This window comes from Rhamphochromis sp. 'chilingali' (genome assembly GCF_963969265.1).
Source record: "Rhamphochromis sp. 'chilingali' genome assembly, chromosome: 9".
NCBI lineage: Eukaryota > Metazoa > Chordata > Actinopteri > Cichliformes > Cichlidae > Rhamphochromis > Rhamphochromis sp. 'chilingali'.
Window position 1 is genome coordinate 3,086,262 of NC_137936.1, and position 21,928 is coordinate 3,108,189.

Here is a 21,928-nt window from a genome sequence, read left to right on the forward strand (position 1 = left end):
AGAAATATTAGCTGTTCTCCTATTGGACAATAAACAATCCAAACCAATCCTCAAGATAACAGAGAAAGTAACAACTTGCCAGTTCACTGAGCAGTCTGTGAACAGCCAAGTGTTCAGGGTTCTTCAAGCATGATGCAGCTATCCAGAGAGATATAGACACATTAGATAAAGCTGTTTAGTGGGAAGTAGATTTGCATGAATTATTAACAATGGTTAAATGTGTGAACATGAAATTGACTTGGATAAATAGAGAGAGGAAGGTTGTATGCTGGTGATGGATGCTAAGTTTGATCCATAAACTGATGATTGAGCACTCAAAGCACTTTGAGCACTTTGTTGCCATCTGATAGTGTGTCAAATCAAGGCAGTAGGTCCAACTCAAGTGTATCATCCACTTCATCTGCACATCTCAGGGCAGATGACTGCCTTGCTCGCACGTCAACATATGCTCAAAGAAAAACACTCTCTTGAAGAATAGGAGGAGCAATTGAGGAGAAAGAAAGAACAACTTCAAGCAGATATGAGCAGTTTGAAGCAGATATAGCTGCAACTGTTGAAAAAGTGAATGTGCTGAGAACTGGATCCACTGTGCGGAGCGTTGCTTCACGGAAATCCATTGGAATGGAATCATATTTTAAAACAAAAAGAAACAGCGTCGAAATCCTTAATGCGGATGCAGAGACTTTTGTTCCACAGACGCTTACCACAGACAGTCACTGGGAATGCAGAGCTTCAAGTAAAAACAACACAACGGAGTATGAAAAGAGAAAGACCTGCACCCACTCTTATGGGACCTTCTGACACTTTTAGACCAATCCAACCTTTGTCTCGGCAACAAGCTGCTAATCCTGTAGCCAATGAAAACCTGCTGTCCATTATGGAAAAATAAAATGAATTAACTTGTATGTCGGCCCATCATCAAAGTCTCTCTTCACTGCCCAAAAGAGAGATTCAAACCTTTGATGGCGATCCTTTACATTTTTAGGATTTTATGTGTTTATTTGAACAGGTCATAGAAGCAAAGACTGGCGATGCTGGCGACTGCCTGCATTATCTTGCACAGTACACCAAGGGGCAGCCCAATGAACTTGTTAAAAGCTGTCAACATACGCCTGATGGTGCTGGATATGTAAAGGCAAAGACTCTTCTGTATGAGCACTTTAGGAATGGACATGTGATTGCATCTGCTTATTGAATAAAGTTCACTCATGGTCACTGATTAAATCAGAAGATGGAAAGGCTCTTCAGGCAGCGGCCTTGAGTGATGGGCACTAGAGTATTGTCCTACCAAGGGGAAGATGCGGGTTGTTTGACAGTCTAGCATCATTCCAGGGTTTTTCTCTTAACGCGCAGCTCCTGAGTGGTCCTGACTTAACAAATGATTTGATTGGCGTGCTGACAAGGTTCAGGAAAGAGGCTGTTGTTTTGATGTCTGACACTGAAGCTATGTTTTACCAGGTGCATGTGCATGTGAATATACTGCCCTACTGAGATTTTTCTAGTGGTCTGGTGGTGGCTTAAATCAGATCATGCAAGAGTACAGGATGTGTGTTCATTTGTTTGGGGCAATGTCCTCTCCAAACTATGCTAACTATGCCCTGCGGAAATGCACAGAGGACAACAAAGCATACTTTAGCCATCAGGTGATTCACATCATTCCATAGTTTTTATGTGGACGACTGCCTTGCTTCAATAGGCTCTGAAGAGGAAGCCATCTCTCTTAAGTCAGATTTCAGAGACATCTGCGCCAAGGGCGGCTTTCACTTAACAAAGTGGATAATAGCCACAGCGTTCTGGCAGTGATAGCTGAGGAGGAGAGAGCAAAGAAGGTTAAGGACCGAGACCTGGGTTGTAACCACCTGTTGAGCCAGCATTGGGAGTGTGGTGGTGCTTACAGTCAGATGTGTTTAAGTTCTGCATGTCCATCCCAAACAGACCATTGACCCTGAGAGGGATCCTGTCCACAGTAAGCTCCTTTTATGACCCTCTGGGGTTCCTTGCTCCTGTCATCTGCACAGCCAAAAGGATCCTTCAAGATCCTTCAATCAGCAGTTGCTCAAGAGTGGAAAAGCTGGATGGAAGAATTACGCCTGTTAGACAACATCAGCATCAGGTGATGTTTAAGAATTCCTGATTTATGAGAGACCACCACTGCTCAGTTGCACCAGTTTGCAGATGCGAGTGGGAAGAGGTATGGCGCTGTTACCTCACTGCTGCTGCACAACAGTCGTTCGCAGATACTCAGTTCCTTCATAAAGAGGAAAGTCCCGGTTGGCACCTTTAAAACCAGTCATAATCCCCGAGCATGGAATGTGGAAGTGGTAGCAGCAGTTCATATGGCTAGAAGGGAGGAGGGAGCTAAGACTACTTCTCCTAAACTCAGTGTTTTGGACAGAGAGCACCGCAGTGTTGAAATATATAAATAACGAGACTTCCTGATTCTGTGTTTTTGTGGCGAAGTGAGTGTCAGAGATCCTCAAGGCTTCTAGGGCCTCCCAATGGAGGTATGTGAACACAACGCATAACTCGGCAGACCTTGCTTTCAGACGTATGAAGATAGAGACTTTTCTACATGACACTGAATAATAATAATCAAGTTCTGTCAGAGGAAAATATATGCAGAAGAAATTTCCTGCCTCCAAAGGGGAGAGAGTGTGAAACAAAGCATTCACATATATGAGTTGAATCCTGTTTTGGAGGACTATGTGCTGCAGGTTGGTAGATGTCTCAGTAGGGCAATGGAAAAAAAATTCAAAGCACCCTGTCATAATCGCTAAAGATCTTCACATTTCTAATCTCATTCTACAGCATATTCATAAAGAGGTCATGGTGGAAGGAACCACATACTCTCGAAGCTGCATCAGAAATACTGGATTCCTGGTGCTGGTACTTTGATTAGAAACATTATGTCGAAGGTAGAACGTTTCATGGAGTTGCAGGCCAGCAGCAGATGGGTGGCTTGCCCGAAAGCAGATTTGACCAACTTTGTGGAAGCAGAGCGCGACCTGACACGAGCTATGGAAGAAAATCAGGAAAAGATCTCTGATACGCTGTCTTTGAAGGGAGTGAAATGGCTCTTTAGTCCTCCAACTGGATCGCATCATGGCGGAGCATGGGAGTGGTTGAGTCGTTCTGTCAGAAAGATTCTTAATTTCACCCTGCATACACAGCATTTGGACGAAGAAGGACTCCAAACTGCTCTTTGTGAAGTGTAGTCCATCCTCAACAGTAGACCCATTACACTGGAATCCACTGATCCAAATGATTTGGAATCCTTAACACCAAACCACCTCCTCCTTCTCAAATCCAACCCGTGTTACCCGTCTGTTCCAGAAAGGTAATCTCTTAACGATGGAGACAGGTCTAATATATATCTCACCTGTTTTGGAAAAGATGGATTAAAGAATACTTGCCACAACTTCAACAGCGCCAGAAATGGGGAAGGATTAAATGCAACTTTATTCCTGGAGATGTGGTCCTCATAGTTAATGACTCTGCAACTCGTGGTTCCTGGATTATTGGCAGAGTCACAGGAGCTGTGCCAGAGAAAAAGGAGCTTGTATGTCAGGTCTGGATTAAGACCCCAACCAGCCGTGTGTGCAGACCCGTCACAAAGATATGCCGTCTTCAGGAGACCTTTGACCCATGATGATGACAATTTTGACACAGCGTGACATAACTTACGTTGATTTGACTTTAACACTAAGAGAGATACATCACAGACTGACTATATTTAGGCTATGTGCTGGTAACCTCTGGCCTATGACTGACTGACCATGTGTGGACAGAAGAAGAGAAGAAAAGAAAAAACGACTTCGGTGGACTTTTTGAGCATGTTATGTTGTCTAACTGGTTGTCTGTGATGTGATGTGTACGTCTTGAGTTATGGTGTCCAATATGTAATTATTACAGTACTGATGCAGGCAACAGTACTGATTAGTTGCCGGAATGTGGTTGATAGGCATAGCTTTGTTGGTGGGTGTTGGTGTGAAGTGGGTGATGGAGGAAGTCGTCTGTTGCTGACCGCTCAAGCCAGGAGTGTTGTCATCACTGTTGTTTTGGATGGATTTTAACAATTTTTGATGCCATATAAAGAAGTCTTAAATTGAAACTGAATTGCATTACATTGGCCTCTAGTATCACTGTATGGAATCTGGAATCTTCCCATCCACCTGTTAGTGACCCTCCATCTGAATTATTAATATTAATATTAACAAACTAGCAGGTGGAGAAGGCCCCTACTGGCTCATATCTATGGGGGTGATTTCTGCTCATAACGCCCATTGTGTAGACTGATAACATCCGAAGTGCATAGGGATAAATCGCAACTGCTGAAACTTTTTGGAATAGGGTTTGCAGATATTTTTTTTCTTTGAGTACTACAAAGAAAACAGATTTCACTACTTGGGTAACACAGTGATACAACTGTTAGCAATGTCACCTGAAAAACATTTTATGACATTACCTTTGCCAACCACATCAGTGTCACTGAAAATGGTGAATATGAGCTGATTTTTCCACAGGTTACTCATTATGGAAGCGAGCCAGAGATTGTGATACAACATACAAGAGAAGGGCTGAAATGAAAGAATGAAAGACCTGTAAAAAGGACACAGGCTTTTCAAATCCTAAATAAATTAATATAGAAAGCGCTTCTTTTATGTGTAAATGAAATTGAGTATGTATGACTTATGACTGAAGAAACAATAAACAGTAAACCACTAACACTAGTAGACTTTACCACTAACTAATAATAACTTTATCATTGTTCTAATATTGTTAAAATACTTTATAACATATAAACCGTTAATGACAATTAGAAAACCTAATTACGTATTAGTATGTCCACATACCGTCACCAAAGCCTGTACAAATGGCAACAGGTCAACAACGTCATGACGTCACCCAGCGTTACTTCAGCCAGCCAAAGCTCTGAAGTAGTTCGAGGCGCTGTCGTTCTGTCCTGACCGCCTGACAGAGAAGCTTTATTTTCTTTCGACAGTGAAAACACCAGCAAAGAACGGAAGCGAAGTAACGGGAAGAAGAACACAGACTGTGCGCTTCTGTTCAGAAACCCGGCAACCATGGGAGCTGCTCTGGGGACATTTTCTTTTGCAAGCTGGGTAAGTGAGGTTTTTACAAGCACCTTGATTTAAAGTGATGAGAAATGTAAGGTGTCGTAACAACCTGAAGCTTAGACAGGTAGTAGGCTAGTGCTAAAGAACATGGACACACTCAGTTAGCTGCTATATTAATTCCCGTTGTGTTCTACGCTGGATTTAGATTTTATCTGCAGAAATCTGAGAATCCCCCTGAAGTAGCTGCCGCGTGAGGAGCAGTTCAAATATACGGCACAACAGATAGTTAATCCCAACGCACTTGGTCATCTGCTGGCATGTGATTAACTGGATTAGTTTGCGCTTTGTTACATTATAATAAGAACACAACATGCGTCGTATTTAGAAATGTCAGTAGATGAAACGTAGAGAATGAAAACAGTATATTTTTATATAAGGCAAGAGAGGAATAGCACTACATGGATACGCAATTAGGACTAGAGCAAATACCACAAATATATCTTGTAATAAAGCATTCAGTTTTTCACAGAGCTGTATTATCTGTCAATTTAACAACTTCATTTATACAAAAAGACAGACACAAGTAAAACTAGAAAAAACGGTATTAACAGTATGTTTTCTGTCTGGGTTTATTTATGGTTGAGATCATGATGAGGCATGGCCAACCATTTTCAGGCTGTAGGTTTTCTGGCAGACATTGTCAAGGCCAGTCTGCAGAAGAACTAAGCTGACCTTGTCTGGCTGGCATACTTGTTGACTATCTACCAAGTATCGTTATCACTTGACTCCACGTCTGGTATTAGTGTATATAAGAGTCCAGGCAGTGGTTTACTGTAAATTAATACATATGCTGTCTGACAATGTCAGGCTGTGATTGTTTGTTTTGTTTTTACTACACCAAAACTTTATCAGTTTAGTCCAGTTATATTTCTAAGTAAAGACACTAACATACATATACATATAAAGGTTAGCATGTACTACTTGCATTATATTACTGCTTCCCACAATCATGTGTCATGTGGGCAGGCCTGTGGGCACATTCTAAGTCTAGCCAAACTAGACTTAGAAACTTTGGAGTAGCAATATATATTTTACATAACGCTAAACAAATATTCTCGTGGCATATTTTCAAAGCTGTAGAATCAATGTAGCTAAAGTATATATTAGAGGAGGAGTCGCTGTGACAAATTCCTGCCCACAGGCCTGCTGGGTCTGACCACAAACACCACATGCTGCCTTTCTTAAATAGCTGCCCCAGTTTTAACAGTCTTTCCTGGGGGTTTTACTGCAACTGATAGCTCATTAAATGAAAGTGAATACTGAAATTTTGATACATTTAGGTACACATATTACCATACTATAGTTTGATACAACATCACACATGATTCTGTAGCTCTAACTGTTAATGTATATTGAATGTATAATGAATATTCTCCAGGAAAGCCTTAAAGACACTGCATGCCCATAGAGGGCATGCAGTGTCTTTAATTCAAGAGGTAGAATAGACCACTTGCATAAAGTTATTGGCGCACATGTTGGCAAAGTGCGTCTCCTCTGTCCTCACAACATTTAAAGCATGTTCCCACTGTGGTCCAAATGAATGTGCCTTTACCACAAGGTAACTGTGGTCCAGTAGTTTCCAGTGAGTAAACCACATTTGCTTCCTCCATTTTATCTTTCTACAAATTATGTATCTTAATACAAATAAAAAAACTGGTCTTGTCAAGGGGACCATTTGACAAAGCTTTTTGAACTTGCCATTCAAAAGTCTCTTTTCTTTATCACTTTCTGCTCACCATACATATTGTTACTGCTGCGTCACTTGCAGACATCCTGAACTACGAAAGTGGCCAAAGTCACATACTGTGCGTGAATTCCTCTGTGCGTTAATTGTGCATCAAAAAAGAAATTAAATAAATACATATATACATATAATATAATATATATTTGCAGCATCTATTCTGGCAGTCAGCATGCTGGTTGCCTGATCCCTACTGATATGCTATTGTGGTACAACTTGTCATATTTGTTCCATCCAGCATGAAAGTTGATTGAAGTAGCATTTTCTTTCATTTCATTTCATTTGTGATTAAGAATTTTATGCTAACAAGTATTCTATTTGTGTATACCTTTTACCTTAATCTTAAAGTGTATATTTGTTTCTTACTCTTCTTATATTTATTGTTTGTCTTTTGCACTGAATGGAACTGGAGCCTCGTTGTCTCGTCTCTCTATATACTGTATATAGCACAGATGACAATAAAGTTTACTTTAACTTTGACCACAATAAATACAACATACAACAATATACCATTCAGAAATGTTTTTTTATTAGCCTCTGCTTAAATAAGGGGCTTTACAGGACTGCTTGAATTCCTTTTTGTCATATTTTAACTAGCCAGTACTCAAACATTTTTCATGTGTCTGTTCAACATTGCAGGTTCTGATTCAATGTCATGGTAGGAAGGGGTATTTAAAACTTCAGGCTTTTGTCTTTAATATTTTTTGAGACCTAACTTCAGATTCCAAAGTGTGGAAAAACATGCTGGAAGTGGGTCAATAGACATTTTTCAATAAATTTATATCTTGAAATAGATTTGATATATGAAGATGTCGGCCCACCCTTTGCAGCTATAACAGCTTCAGATATTGCCAGGCAGGCGGGCAGCATAGACACTCAAGTTTGTGAATGCGATAACTTAAGAAGGAAGTCACCGAGGACTTTCAAATCAATACTATAGGTGCATCTACCAGGAGGCTGCGGGGTACCACTGGTGCTTGCCAATATTTTTAAAATTTGTGTTACTATCCATACATGTGTGGAGAGAGACAGAAACATGTTACCGTTTGCAAATATTTGATAATCATAAGAAGAAGAGCCCAGCCTGTTGTTCTTATAATATTATGTTCATATTAAATGAACAGTAACTGTAACATTAGTTAGTGACTAGGCAGGCCCAATGACTTTTATCTGTTTCTCATATAAACAGGTTTAAGTGGCTCATCTTTAAGTACCAGCTAGAAGTCTTAATATCCTTCTGTTCAGTACAGTCAGAGAAGCCAAGGTAGTGTTTGAACTATAGTACTTTTAATTAACATTCAAGCTCACTCATGTGCAAGCAAATTCATTTATGTATTGTTACACCCCGGCCTAGGCAACCGGGGTGCAACGTAGAAAAACAGAAATAAGGAAAATAAAACCACGAAGGCTCTCCACCAAAATCCCAAAACGAAAATATCCCATAATGAAAGCATTGACAAACCCATTCACAACTATTTACAACAAACTATTTATTTACAACACGGGGGAGATCGCAACCATGACATACTGAAACACAAGGCTTAAATACATAGAAGGAGCAATCAGGGAATGGACCACAGGAGGGAAACACAGCTGGGGCAAATTAGACCTGACGAGACAAGGAAACGTAAATTGAACACACTAAGATAACACAGACTTTCAAAGTAAAGCAGGAAATACATGACAGTCACGCAAAAAACAAAACACTGACAACACCGAAACGTAACAGTATGTATTAGTTACCAAACACCAGCTTTCCCCCGACAGCTCACTCCTCGTCTTGCCTAGCAAACTAAGAATATTGATTTACTCATTATCTTAGAAATCACACATTTAACTTACAGAAAAAATGAGACAATGAGGCCTCAGGTTCCATGTGTCAGTTAGTCCAGTTTACTGCAGAATACTTTACTCTGTCAGTTTGCAACAGCTGGAAACACTCAGTGCTTCTGCTTTATTTGCAGTTCCAGAAAAGAGATACATACAAGTTTCTCCATGACAGCAGCTGCCAATAAAAGCTTTCATCGTTAATTATATTCAGGCAGGGGAAAACAGGACATGGGAAGGACTGCTGCAAACTCATTAGGATTAACTAAGTAATTTTCACAATAAGAGTGAAGGAAATGTCCAGTAATAAGCAAACTTGTGACAACTTTTTAACCTGCAGAAAAAAAACTTAACGAGGGATAATTTGTTTAAAGTCTCAGAACCACACAAGCCAATCTGCTTCATATGTCCTCAAGCCTGATGGCAATAAAGTAGTCACTTTATGACACAACATATCAGATGGCACAGTGGTCAAAATACAGAGTGCTCTCAGTGCAAAGTAGTTTTTCTCTGAATGTCATTGTCTCTAATTGCCAGTGCTGTGCTGAGTCATTCAGTGTTACTCAATGAGACGTTACAGTAGACTGTGTACAGCATAACAGTACAAACATCAAGATCAGTCTATACTGGCAGTTGAATAGTTGAAAATCTAAAATAAATGATTGAAATATTTTTCTAAGTTACTAAAATGTGTTGTGTGTGCTTGTTGTCAGTACTGGAATTTAAAAAACAAAAATCCAAAGGTTTAGTAAAGTGCATCTTTATATTATGCGGTAAATGTTTGATTAAGAACATGTATATGTTGTGTTCTCACATTGATCGCTTACATCTTTCCTTACACATATCCCTGGATGTTCCACTTTTGCTTCAAGTGTGATTTTTTTATTGATCCTCCAGGTGCCGTGCCTGTGCAGCAGTGCTACGTGCCTGATGTGTAGCTGCTGTCCGAGCATCAGAAACTCCACGGTGACCAGGATCATCTATGCCTTTATAATGCTGATAGGCACCATCGTTGCCTGCATCATGCTGTCACCGGGTGTGGATCGGCAGCTCAAAAGGGTAGGAGTTGACCATAAAAATACCATAAGATATAAACTTTATTGTGAATGTAAATGTCTATTATTTAAAGTTAAAATGAAATTATAATGGTTGAAACTGGTGCATAACTGATGCAAAAAATGAGCATTCATGCAAAGCCACCATGAGATTTATAACACGTGCATCAGCACAATTTGTTTCTCGTTTAAAACAATCGTTGACAATTGTTTAAAAATGGAGAAATAAAAAGTGATGCTGACATAACAATGTTGTTTCCTCTGAGACATTAACTGTGATTCAAGTAAAGTTTGTAATCAAAGTTCATATGAAAAAAGAAAAAGAAGAAAACAAGTGGAAGTCAAGGAGCAGATGACATGTCAGCCCCAGATAACACAGTCCAATCCAGATTCATAGCTCCCAAGAAATAGTACCAAGAAATTAGAATATGTGATAAGTGATGACATCCAGCAATAACAGAAGCTATTTTAATGAAAGGTAAAATCATTTAAGATAAGGAAAACTTGAATATGTATAAACCGAAGCAATTAAATTAAATATCAATCTGTCACTCCTTTCCGTGTCCGGGTGAGGTTTCCCGTGTTGGGTCAAATTAAGCCGCAGGCTCCACACAGTATTTACTTTCTTTAATTGCATTTTTTATTTCTATTTAATTCTGAGCATTTTTTTAGCTTATGGTGTTTTGGAAAATAAATAGTCAATAATAATAATAACTATAATAATAATAGTACTTTACACCTTATTTACTGCTAGTAAAAAGTTAGGATTAAAGTGGAGATGATGATAATTTTGATGAAAGCCAAACCGCATGTCAGCACAAGTCCAGGCCTCAAACCATCTCCATCAAGAGTGCTGTGCGTAAACAGATGTCTACAAACCTCAGTGTACTAAAGCAATTTCATAAAGATGAAAGAGCCAAATTTTCTCCTTATCAATGTCAGAGACAGATAAAATCTTGTAGAAAACCTATTACATTATTGCTGCTAAAGACCTGAGACTGGACTAGAGACTTTTCTTTATTTACTTCTGACTGTAAAAGAAGCTCGATCATCACAACCCTAACACCATAGCCCTAACTCGGAGTAGACATCAGCAGGTTTTTCTCCAAGTCACAAAGCTTTGACATCATAACAACCTGATTGTTCACATCCAATCTTGACTTATGCTGAACTAGTAACAACAATATCATGAGGATATATCAAATATATATCAAAACACAAAATTCCCTGCTGCGTATATATTGTCTCTCTGTTCTTTGTCATGTTGTTGTCATTTGTTCCCTTCGAGCTATGTTTCTTTCCTAGTGCTTAGTTTGTTCCTAGTTTCTACCTAGTCTCAATTTTTGAACTTTGTTCCCTGAATTACGGCAATAAAGCTTCCTGTTGAGTTTAGCTCTGGTTGCGAGAACAAATAAAATTTGAATCATCGGTGAAAAAAAAACAGTAACATCCTTCCTACAGGAGCTAAGTACAGCAACTGGTGATATTTATTTAGATGGCTTCTCTCTAATTGATCTCTTTGAACTAACTTTAATAATTACTTTCACCATGCCATCAGCATGTCATTTCAGTGAGGAGAGATCATTAGAAGGAAAGTGGAAATGATATAAAGCTCAGATTAGAAAAAGGTTCTTGTTGTTTTCATTAGTTATACTTCTTAACAAATCAGAATCTGCAAAACGTACTTTAGAAATTTTGAAATCATAATCAGCTAAGAAAAGTTCAGGTGGTGTACCCGTACTTCTTATGGCCTCAGACAGTGGACTCTTTGTACCTGTCCTGCTAAATCAGTATTGTTGACTATAAGATTATACGAGACAGCATGGACCACACTGTTGGATTTGAAGGAAATACACTGAACTGCTTTGAACCATGTATATCTAATAGATTACAGTTTGTTCAAGTAAACAGGGTGCCTTCTTCACATAACAAAGTTAGTAATGGAGTTCCACAGGGTTCTGTGCTAGGACCAATACTTTTTTATACGTGCTTGAGGCAGTATTATTAGAAAACATGACATACATTTGACCTGTAATTTTCTTCTACTAAATTCTGATAAAATTCAGGTTATTGTATTTAGTATTAAAAATCTTAGAAAACATTGTGTCTAACTAGAAACGTATTTCAAAGGTGGCTCTTCTTTACACTCTCTTAAAAGCCTCATATGCATATAAAAATCTCGTCTGGATGTACAGAAAACAAGGGTCTTTCTCTGATTTTCTGTAGATCCCAGGCTTTTGTGAGGATGGGGCAGGTTCGTCTGTCCGTGGTCTACAGGCGGATGTCAAGTGTGAGATGTTTGTGGGGTACCAAGCAGTTTACCGTATATGCTTTGGAATGAGTATGTGGTTCTTGGGGTTCTCCGTTCTCATGATAAACATAAAGAACAGCAGAGATCCACGTGCTGCTATCCACAATGGGTAAGTACTGCAGTAAAGCTAGCAAGATGTAAATATTTTTACCAGCACAGTCCTACCAATCCTAAGGTTCAGTTTTAGACTTTTTTAAACCATAGCAGGTACATAAACAAAGCAGCCATAGATCATTTGCATTTAAATATCGCATTTCCAGGCCTTCACTGTGTTTGCACTCTAGTCCACCTTGGCTCTTTAACACTGTGAGGTTGTAAAATGTAAATTATACAAGATGTGTTTTAGCAGAAGACCTTTGTTTTTTAGTTTACAAAGTTTTAAAAATGCAACAATAAATATTTATCATAGCTGTCCAATGTCATTCTAGTACATATATAATGTCCATTATCGTATTTGGCTGTAAAGGTCTTATTTGGTTTTATTTTGGTCTCACCAGCAGTGTGTCTTTCAAGTTTAAGTGTAAGGTCAGCATAACATAAAAAAAGTAATAGTAATAAATTCTAATAAAGTCACTAAATAAGTATTAAATAAATACATGTGTGATGCACATTCATATCAAAATCAAAGTGTGTTTGGACCTTTCAGGGTAACTGATTGGACTCTGGATATACAGTGGCTTGCAAAAGTATTCAGCCCCTTGAACTTTTCCACATTTTGTCACATTACAGCCACAAACATGAATCAATGTTATTGGAATTCCACGTGAAAGACCAACACAAAGTGGTGCACACGTGAGAAGTGGAACGAAAATCATACATGATTCCAAACATGTTTTACAAATAAATAACTGAAAAGTGGGTGTGCGTAATTATTCAGCCCCTGAGTCAATACTTTGTAGAACCAGCTTTTGCTGCAGGTCCAGCTGCCAGTCTTTTAGGGTCTGTCTCTACCAGCTTTGCACATCTACAGACTGAAATCTTTGCCCATTCTTCTTTGCAAAACAGCTCCAGCTCAGTCAGATTAGATGGACAGCGTTTGTGAACAGCAGTTTTCAGATCTTGCCACAGATTCTCAATTGGATTTAGATCTGGACTTTGACTGGGCCAGTCTAACACATGGATATGTTTTGTTTTAAACCACTCCATTGTTGCCCTGGCTTTATGTTTAGGGTTGTTGATGCTGGAAGGGGAACCTCCGCCCCGGTCTCAAGTCTTTTGCAGACTCCAAGAGGTTTTCTTCCAAGGTTGCCCTGTATTTGGCTCCATCCATCTTCCCATCAACTCTGACCAGCTTCCCTGTCCCTGCTGAAGAGAAGCACCCCCAGAGTGTGATGCTGCCACCACCATATCTGACAGTGGGGATGGTGTGTTCAGAGTGATGTGCAGCGTTTTGCATTTTAGCCACTAAGTTCCATTTTGGTCTCATCTGACCAGAGCACCTTCTTCCACATGTTTGCTGTGTCCCCCACATGGCTTGTGGCAAACTGCAAACGGGACTTCTTATGTTTTTCTGACAATGGCTTTCTTCTTGCCACTCTTCCATAAAGGCCAACGTTGTGCAGTGCACGACTAATAGTTGTCCTGTGGACAGATTCCCCCACCTGAGCTGTAGATCTCTGCAGCTCGTCCAGAGTCACCATGGGCCTCTTGGCTGCATTTCTGATCAGCGCTCTCCTTGTTCGGCCTGAGAGTTTAGGTGGACGGCCTTGTCTTGGTAGGTTTACAGTTGTGCCATACTCCTTCCATTTCTGAATGATGGCTTGAACAGTGCTCCGTGGGATGTTCAAGGCTTGGGAAATCTTTTTGTAGCCTAAGCCTGCTTTAAATTTCTCAGTAACTTTATCCCTGACCTGTCTGGTGTGTTCTTTGGACTTCATGGTGTTGTTGCTCTTAGACAACCTCTGAGGCCGTCACAGAACAGCTGTATTTGTACTGACATTAGATTACACACAGGTCATTAGCACTCATCAGGCAACGTCTATGGGCAACTGACTGCACTCAGACCAAAGGGGGCTGAATAATTACGCACACCCCACTTTGCAGTTATGTGTAAAAAATGTTTGGAATCATGTATGATTTTCGTTCCACTTCTCACGTGTGTACCACTTTGTGTTGGTCTTTCACGTGGAATTCCAATAAAATTGATTCATGTTTGTGGCTGTAATGTGACAAAATGTGGGAAAATTCAGGGGGCCGAATACTTTTGCAAGCCACTGTGAAAGCAGATGAGATATTTGATTGAGACAGTTTTCCTGAGACTTATGACAGTAACAATTTGTTTCAGATTTTGGTTCTTTAAGTTTGCTGCCTTGGTGGCAATTACAGTTGGTGCCTTTTACATCCCTGAAGGGCCTTTCACCTACAGTAAGAATTTGTATTTAAAATCCTTGATAACTCAGATCTCTTTTACACACAGATTTGTTAGTTTGTATGAAAGACGAGTAGTTCAATTACTTGTGTATTTGTGTTGTCGCAGTATGGTTTGTCATAGGCTCTGGTGGAGCCTTCTTTTTCATTCTGATTCAACTGGTGCTGCTGGTGGACTTTGCCCACTCCTGGAATGAGTCCTGGGTTGACAAGATGGAGAATGGCAACTCCAGAGGCTGGTATGCAGGTCAGTGACTCTGGCCCAGTTACATGCTGTATTCATCTTCTAAATACTGTTACATAAGCGAGCACTTACTCTGAATTTTTTTTTTAAAAAGCGTACATGTAGCACACACAGATTTCACAAATCTACTTTCAAATCAGTTTTTTGGTTTCAGCTTTGAACTGTTTCTACCTTGTATTTTTAGCTCTACTGGCTGTCACGATCCTGAACTACATCCTGTCATTAACAGCTGTTGTGCTGTTCTTTGTCTTCTACACGAAACCCAATGAATGCTTCATCAACAAATTCTTCATCAGCTTCAACATGTTGCTCTGCATAGTTGCCTCTGTTGTCTCAGTCCTGCCAAAAGTCCAGGTGTGAATACACGGCATGTCTGCGATGCACAGATAAACAGAAAACAAAAACAAGACACACTATTCTAAGCACTGAAGATTCTGCTTTGTGTTTGCAAATGTTTGTGCTACTAGCATCATGTCATGATGAGCATCTATAGTAGCATCTACATGGAATTGATGCTAAGGCCCCTTTGCTGAGTTTGACAGTGTAAAACGGAAAGACAGAATAAACCTGAAAATGGTTGGATATCTCTCTCATAATTCTGTTATTTCAAAACATTATGACTGTGTTTTGTAGCAGCTTGGTTTAGTTTTGCTATAGGAGATAATATTGAAAAGTAAACATAGCTCTATTGATAACATTTCTACCAGCTATTTTTGTGCAAAACTAACTGAACCGTGTTAATGCAATAATAAAATAATATCAGATGGGAATAAAAACATTATTTAAGTCTAAATTTTAATTCTAATAAATGTACTCAGGTTGAATTAGAACAAGAAAAACTCGAAAAAGAAGGAAAATGAAAAAATAGCTGTATTTTCTTTGCCTCAAAACAGAAACATGAGTACAGTCAGGGGTTAAGGTGAGATTCAGCGGGCAGGGAACCCTAAAATCAGTTTTACAGATGGTGACAAAAAGCACAATTCACTCAATGTACTGTGATCAGCTGACCTGCTGCTCAAAAAAAAGAAAACACAACCCACTTAAACTGCCCACTATGGCACACGACTGCGCCTCTTTGTTCTCTTTTATGCGATATCCCCTGGTGATTAATGCACGAACATGATTACCTTTCATTTTTTACTGTTTAGGCTTAAAATTGATGTGTGAAGGCCAGTGATGTGAAATGATAGCTTCCTTCAAATGCGTTAAACCAAAAGTAACAAGCCTGTTTTGAAAATGTAAGAAGTAGAAAGTACAGACAGTAAAAAGTTATCAGGAAAAAAACCTTTCATGTTAGAGTTTAGCAGAACAGGTTTGCCCAAGCTTAGGCTGCTGCCCCCGCGACCCGGCCCCGGATAAAGCGGATGAAGATGGATGGATGGATGGTTTTCCCAAGCTACCCACAAACATTCCCACTGTTGCTGGCCTTTTTTAACCATCTAGATATTTTCTAAATAATAAACAAAGGTTAATTTTTGTGTTTGGAGTGCTTAAACAGTAAACACAGGATTATGACTTCTTTTTCTATAATACATATGTACAGTTTCAGTTCAAACCTGTGGGAAGTAAATACTTGGCACTGATAAACCTTATCTGTGTATTTGCAGGAGTCTCAACCTCATTCAGGTCTACTACAGTCTTCTTTCATCACCTTGTACACTATGTTTCTAACCTGGTCTGCCATGACCAATGAGCCTGGTGAGACTGTTTATATTGTCTGGGAATTTCAATAGACTCAAACACTCCTTTATCTGCATATATTTATGTTCTTCTCCATTCATTTCAAATAAAAGATCTTTTTGTCTCATAACCTTAAGATTTATTGCTTTTTAGAAAAGCTTTGGGTTATTTTGTTCAAATTGTTTTTTAAAGTATTTTTTAATTAATATTGTTATTGTTTGTTTTGCTGATCTCAGACCGGGAATGCAACCCCAGCCTGTTGAGTATCTTCCAGCAGATCGCAGCCCCGACCCCGGGCCCTACAGAGACCGAGAACCAGACAGCCACCATGGCAATGATTACCACAATCACTGGGACAGAAAAACCTGCCTTTACATCTCCATACCTGCAGTGGTGGGATGCTCAGAGCGTTGTGGGCCTCATTATATTTATCTTGTGCATCCTGTATTCCAGGTAACATTGTAAATGTTGTGTAAAGCGCTTTGAGTGCTTTGTTAGAGTAGAAAAGCGCTATATAAGAACCTGTCTGTTTGACCTCTTTTTACTGTAGACTGCAGTGTTAATGAGCATTAAAAAAAACATGCTTACAGACTGATGCAAAAAATGATTTTGATCTCTGTAGCCAGTTTCCTCCATCATAAGCCAAAGACTTTTCTAGTCTTTGGCTTAAAAATTTCAACACTGTGCTGTTATTGGTGTAGAGTACTGCTGTAATTACTAGTTATGGTTCCTCACCTGGTGAAGGGTTGACCATTTCTAAGCCTTCCTTGTTAATGTGAACTGTGTTTGTGTCCGTTGTTTTTTCATACTGTGATCCTAATACTTGCTTTTCTTTCTTTTTGGTCAGTTCATTCATCTCTGTTTTGATTCCAGCATTCGTTCATCCAGCAACAGCCAGGTTAACAAGCTAACTATGGCATCCAAAGATTCAGTCATCCTCGCTGAGGGGGGCAGCACAGAACTGTCAGAGGAGTCGACAGGGCCCAGACGGGTGGAGGACAATGAGCGGGACATGGTCCAGTACAGCTACTCCTTTTTTCATTTCATGCTTTTCTTGGCCTCACTTTACATCATGATGACCCTCACTAACTGGTACAGGTCAGTGGCTCCCTTCTCTTTTAGCACAACACCTAAAGTGTAGTTTGAAGTGTTTGGGTGGTCAATAATCCTACAATATATATATGTGAATGGTAGTTTATTTCATTTCCTTTTTATACAGTGTGTGAAAAAGTGTTTGCCCCCTTCCTGATTTGCTATTTTTTGGTATGTTTGTCAGACTTAAATGTTTCAGAGCATCAGACAAATTAAAATGATGGCCCTGTGTGAAAAAGTAATTGCCCCCTAAACCTGATAACTGGTTGGGACCATTAGCAGCAACAACTGCAATCAAGTGTTTGCAATAACTGGAAATGAGTCTTTTACAGCGCTGGGGAAGAATTTTGGCCTGTACATCTTTGCTGAACTGTTGTAATTCAGCCACATTGGAGGGTTTTGGAAGGAAGCTGTTTTGGAAACATATTTGGTGATGCTTCATCCTCTGCATTGCGTTTGTGTGCTAGCAGTGTCCAAGCATTCTTCTTCTTTTCAATTTTTTTTTCAAGAGCTCACAAAAGCATTCTGGGGGTCTTTTGTGAGCTCTTGGATGAGTTGTCGCTGCATCCTTGGGGTAATTTTAAACAGACAGCCACTCCTGGGAAGCTTCACTGTGGTTCACTGGAGTCCCACAGCCTTAAAAATGGCTTCATAACCTTTTCCACACTGAAATATGTCAATTACTTTGATTCTCAGTTCTCCTGAATTTCCTTGGATCTTTATTTTAAAACCTTTATTGAAAAAACTGCATATTATTGTCAAATATTTACATTTGTTTGATGATGTGAAACATTTAAGTGTGGCAAACACTGTTTCATGCAATTGTATCCATTCAGATGCATGAACCAGACTGACAGAAACTAAACAACAGAAGGGATAAATGCTATATGAAGCAATGCATTCAAAATAGGTTATAAACCAAAACACATCCAATTATTTTTGTGTCAGAGGGAGACGTGATATGACACAAATGTTATGGTTGACCATGAGAGTCACAGTCTGGCACTAACATAACCCAGAAAATGGTTTAAATATCCAGAATTGCCCTTTATTGGTGTCTGCGGCTGGTATTATTCGGTCAAGTAGTACCAAGAAGAATGAGGACAACAATGGTCTACTGAATTTGCATATTCATTTCATTTCATTTCATTTATTTGTTCATTTTCAGGCACAACAAATACCTATATTGAACATAAAATGCACAAAACAAAAAACAAAAATTGCCTGAAAAAGGAGTGGGACGAAGAAAACTTATTAAATCCCACCCCTATACTCACTCATCAACAAAAAAAACAAACTTCCCGCAGCTACGCCCATCATTGCATACAGACCCATCAACAGCCCCGGGCACATACAAGCATCTAAACGGCAGCTCGCAAACAACAATTAGAGCCTTCATAACTGAATACAGAATATATAAATTATAAATTGCATTACCACAGGTAACAGGCAGTAATAACTACAAGTAACAAACACACATACATATACATACATATATATCTACACACACATGTACATATATGTACATACATACGCACACTTTATTTTTTATTTTTTATTTTGGAATCCATACCAGCAATGGTAAGAGGACAGACATTACAGAGCACACTAAAAGCATCATTGAGTATACTGTGACCAGACCAACTGTTTGTAGAGAAATTTAAATCTATGAATATTTTTGCATTGTTTCAATTGTAAACTCAGACTGTTCCAGATTTTCACACCACATACAGACACACAAAAACCTTTACGGGTTGTTCGAGTTCTGGGTAATTTGAATTCTCCAAAGCCTCTCACATTATAAACCTTTTCTCGAATTTCAAATCTAGTTTGTAAATTTGCCGGTAAAAGTTTAGTAAAAGCTTTATACAAAATTATGGATGTATTGTAATTAACCAGATCCTGGAATTTAAGTAACTTTGCCTGAAGAAAGAATTTGTGAGTATGATCTAGATAACCAGCCTTGTGAATAATACGCAGTGCTCGTTTCTGTACTGTGACTAATGGATTAGTTGTATTTTTATATGTATTTCCCCACACTTCCACACAATATGTAAGATATGGAAGAACCAGGGTACAGTACAGAGTACGAAGTGCATCAAGGAATTGTTTCACTTTGTTCAAAACTGCGAGGCTTCTGGAAATTTTGGTTTTTATGTGTCTGACGTGGGGTTTCCATGAAATTTTATTATCAATTACGACTCCCAAAAATTTGTTTTCACTCACATTATCAGTTGGTACACCTTCAATGATAATTGGTAATTCTACATTATATTTTAAATTACCAAAAAACATTGCTTTAGTTTTATTTATATTTAATGATAATTTATTTATGTCCATCCATTTTTTTATTAATTTTAGCTCCCTGTTTACGGTCATTACAAGATCAGTATAATCATCGCTACTGAAAAATATGTTTCATCTTTTGTTTTGAACTCTTTTTTTGATTATGATCTAGTTTTCTGTGCAGCTGTCAGTCCATTGTGCTTTTATTTATATTAGGAAATTCATAACTCATTGTTAAAACTGTAAATGGTCCCACAATGTTTTATTAGGGGTTTAATGGCACCATATAGGCCAAGCAAAGGCATTTCCTACTGTATAATTGATATGCTGACCTTATTTTTCTGAGGTGCAGAGATTTTGTGATTTCTGCTTGAACAAGTTAAGGAATTTCCTTCTTAAAGTAGCTTTCTCAGTTTTTTATAAATATACTTATTGCATTTTTTTGTTCTGACAGCCCTAATACAGACTACACCATAACAAGCAAGTGGCCAGCAGTATGGGTGAAAATCACCTCCAGCTGGGTTTGTTTGGCTTTGTACACATGGACACTGGTGGCCCCCATGGTCTTCACCAACCGAGATTTCAGCTGATCAGCCAGTCTCCACAGCGTGCTCTTATTTTTTGTCTGTCAAGATGGACTCAGGTTTTACACTTTTAGATGGATTCTGAGTGAGTTGATTGTGTATGCTTCCAAAGTGCCCTAACAGTTGCTTCAGATAAAGATTTTTTCTGTAGTGATTTCACACCAGTCACATCACTAACAATAGCAATATATTGTTGTATTTTTGTACTTGGGCAATTTTCTGGTTAGAGCAAACCTTTTGGATTTAAGTCAGCTAGATTTTTCTTTATCTTCTTCCTCCTTTTTTTTGCTGTAACACCAATTTATGGTGAATGCTTAGTTGAAAAAAAAAATTCTCAACATCATGGAGTTACACCTACGACTTACTGTGGAGCTGGGGTGAACTGCATTCACTACGAAGAGGATGTAGTTGGCTGTTCAACCTTCATATGCCTTATATGTCTGAAAAATGTTAGAATATCAGATAACTAGGGAGTATGTACATGAATGTCGCAGACATAACTGCAATATGACCAAAATCAGCTCAAGTTCCTGCCAAATGTAAACGGACCTGCAGGTCCATCAGACCTGAAGATGTCAGGTGGTTTAAAAATATCCTTAGAACAAAGAGATACAGGCACACCTCTGAATAGCCTAGAATATCTTTAGTATTTATTTTGATTATTGTTGTAAGAATGTGTTTCTGTAATTTTAAAAAGATTTAAATTTTTAAGAAAAGGACTCCATAACTGAATAATTACAGATGTTTGAGAATAAAAAATCTGAGCATTTGCCTTGTGTTCCAGATTTACCCAGTGTGGTTAATAAGTTATGAATTCTCTGTAATGCATCTGCAGTTTGTGATTATACTGACCTACTATATAATCATTTGCTTTGCTTTGACTCAGAGATTCAGTGTGCTCATCTATGCCACAGACAGGAAAAAAAGCATTCTGAAAGTCATCAAGTTATAATTGGTTCCACACTTTTTTGTGTTTAAATGTTAATATTTTCCAAGGACCACTGTTTTTTTATTTTTTTGGCAAAGCTGTGTACTTTGAACCTTTGTTATAACTCTCAGCAATGTGCTGTAAATGAATAAAGGCACATCTGGAGCTTTCTGTGTGCTTTTGTTTCACGTTTGATTGTTACAAGTGTCTCATCTTATATTGGTGAGACCCATGAATATAAGCAGCACCAATACAGGAAGCTCAATTATTAAGTGTTAACTTACTGCTTTGCAGTGTGCCAGAGAGCAGTAATTCCTTCAAATCAGTTTGATACACCAGTGCAATACCAGTAAAATACTAATCTTTCTGAGAAATAAACATTTAAAACCTGGTACAAATAAGTACAGATAACTGTTTTAATCTCTATGGACACTTTTCATAACAACTATGGCTTAATCTTTTTTTAACCATTTGGATGATACGTTAAATTGACGGGGCGTGTGCACAAGCAGCACCCGGCAGTCCTACGTTTCATCTGAAGGGATGTCAAATGCTATCATTCTTCTGTAAAGTAAATTTACCTACAGGTATAAGTAAAGTAACCTTAACCTTAAATCAGTGGCAGATTGGCACTGATTTAACAGAGCAAGGCCACTGCCTCTTCTTTCACCACTC

At 38.7% G+C, this 21,928-nt stretch overlaps 1 protein-coding gene across 1 annotated transcript; it reads left to right on the plus strand.

Annotated features, from left to right (window-relative positions):
• The first annotated feature begins 4,951 nt into the window (after positions 1-4,951).
• serinc3 (serine incorporator 3) lies at positions 4,952-21,405 on the plus strand. The gene is made up of 10 exons (XM_080892542.1): positions 4,952-5,123; positions 9,604-9,765; positions 11,988-12,181; positions 14,357-14,436; positions 14,549-14,686; positions 14,868-15,037; positions 16,291-16,381; positions 16,600-16,816; positions 17,237-17,461; positions 20,196-21,405. Exons 1-10 carry the CDS (start codon positions 5,085-5,087, stop codon positions 20,329-20,331), a joined length of 1,452 nt encoding a protein of 483 aa, XP_080748668.1. The 5' UTR covers positions 4,952-5,084; the 3' UTR covers positions 20,332-21,405.
• Positions 21,406-21,928: the final 523 nt, after the last annotated feature.

What these genes read in the sequence shown, in the direction of transcription:
- serinc3 (XM_080892542.1), top strand. Translation starts at nt 5,085, where the DNA reads ATGGGAGCTGCTCTGGGGACATTTTCTTTTGCAAGCTGG. An exon ending in CATTTTCTTTTGCAAGCTGG is followed by an intron (nt 5,124 to 9,603) that starts GTAAGTGAGGTT and finishes TTGATCCTCCAG; the next exon opens with GTGCCGTGCCTGTGCAGCAG. An exon ending in TGAAGGGCCTTTCACCTACA is followed by an intron (nt 14,437 to 14,548) that starts GTAAGAATTTGT and finishes GTGTTGTCGCAG; the next exon opens with TATGGTTTGTCATAGGCTCT.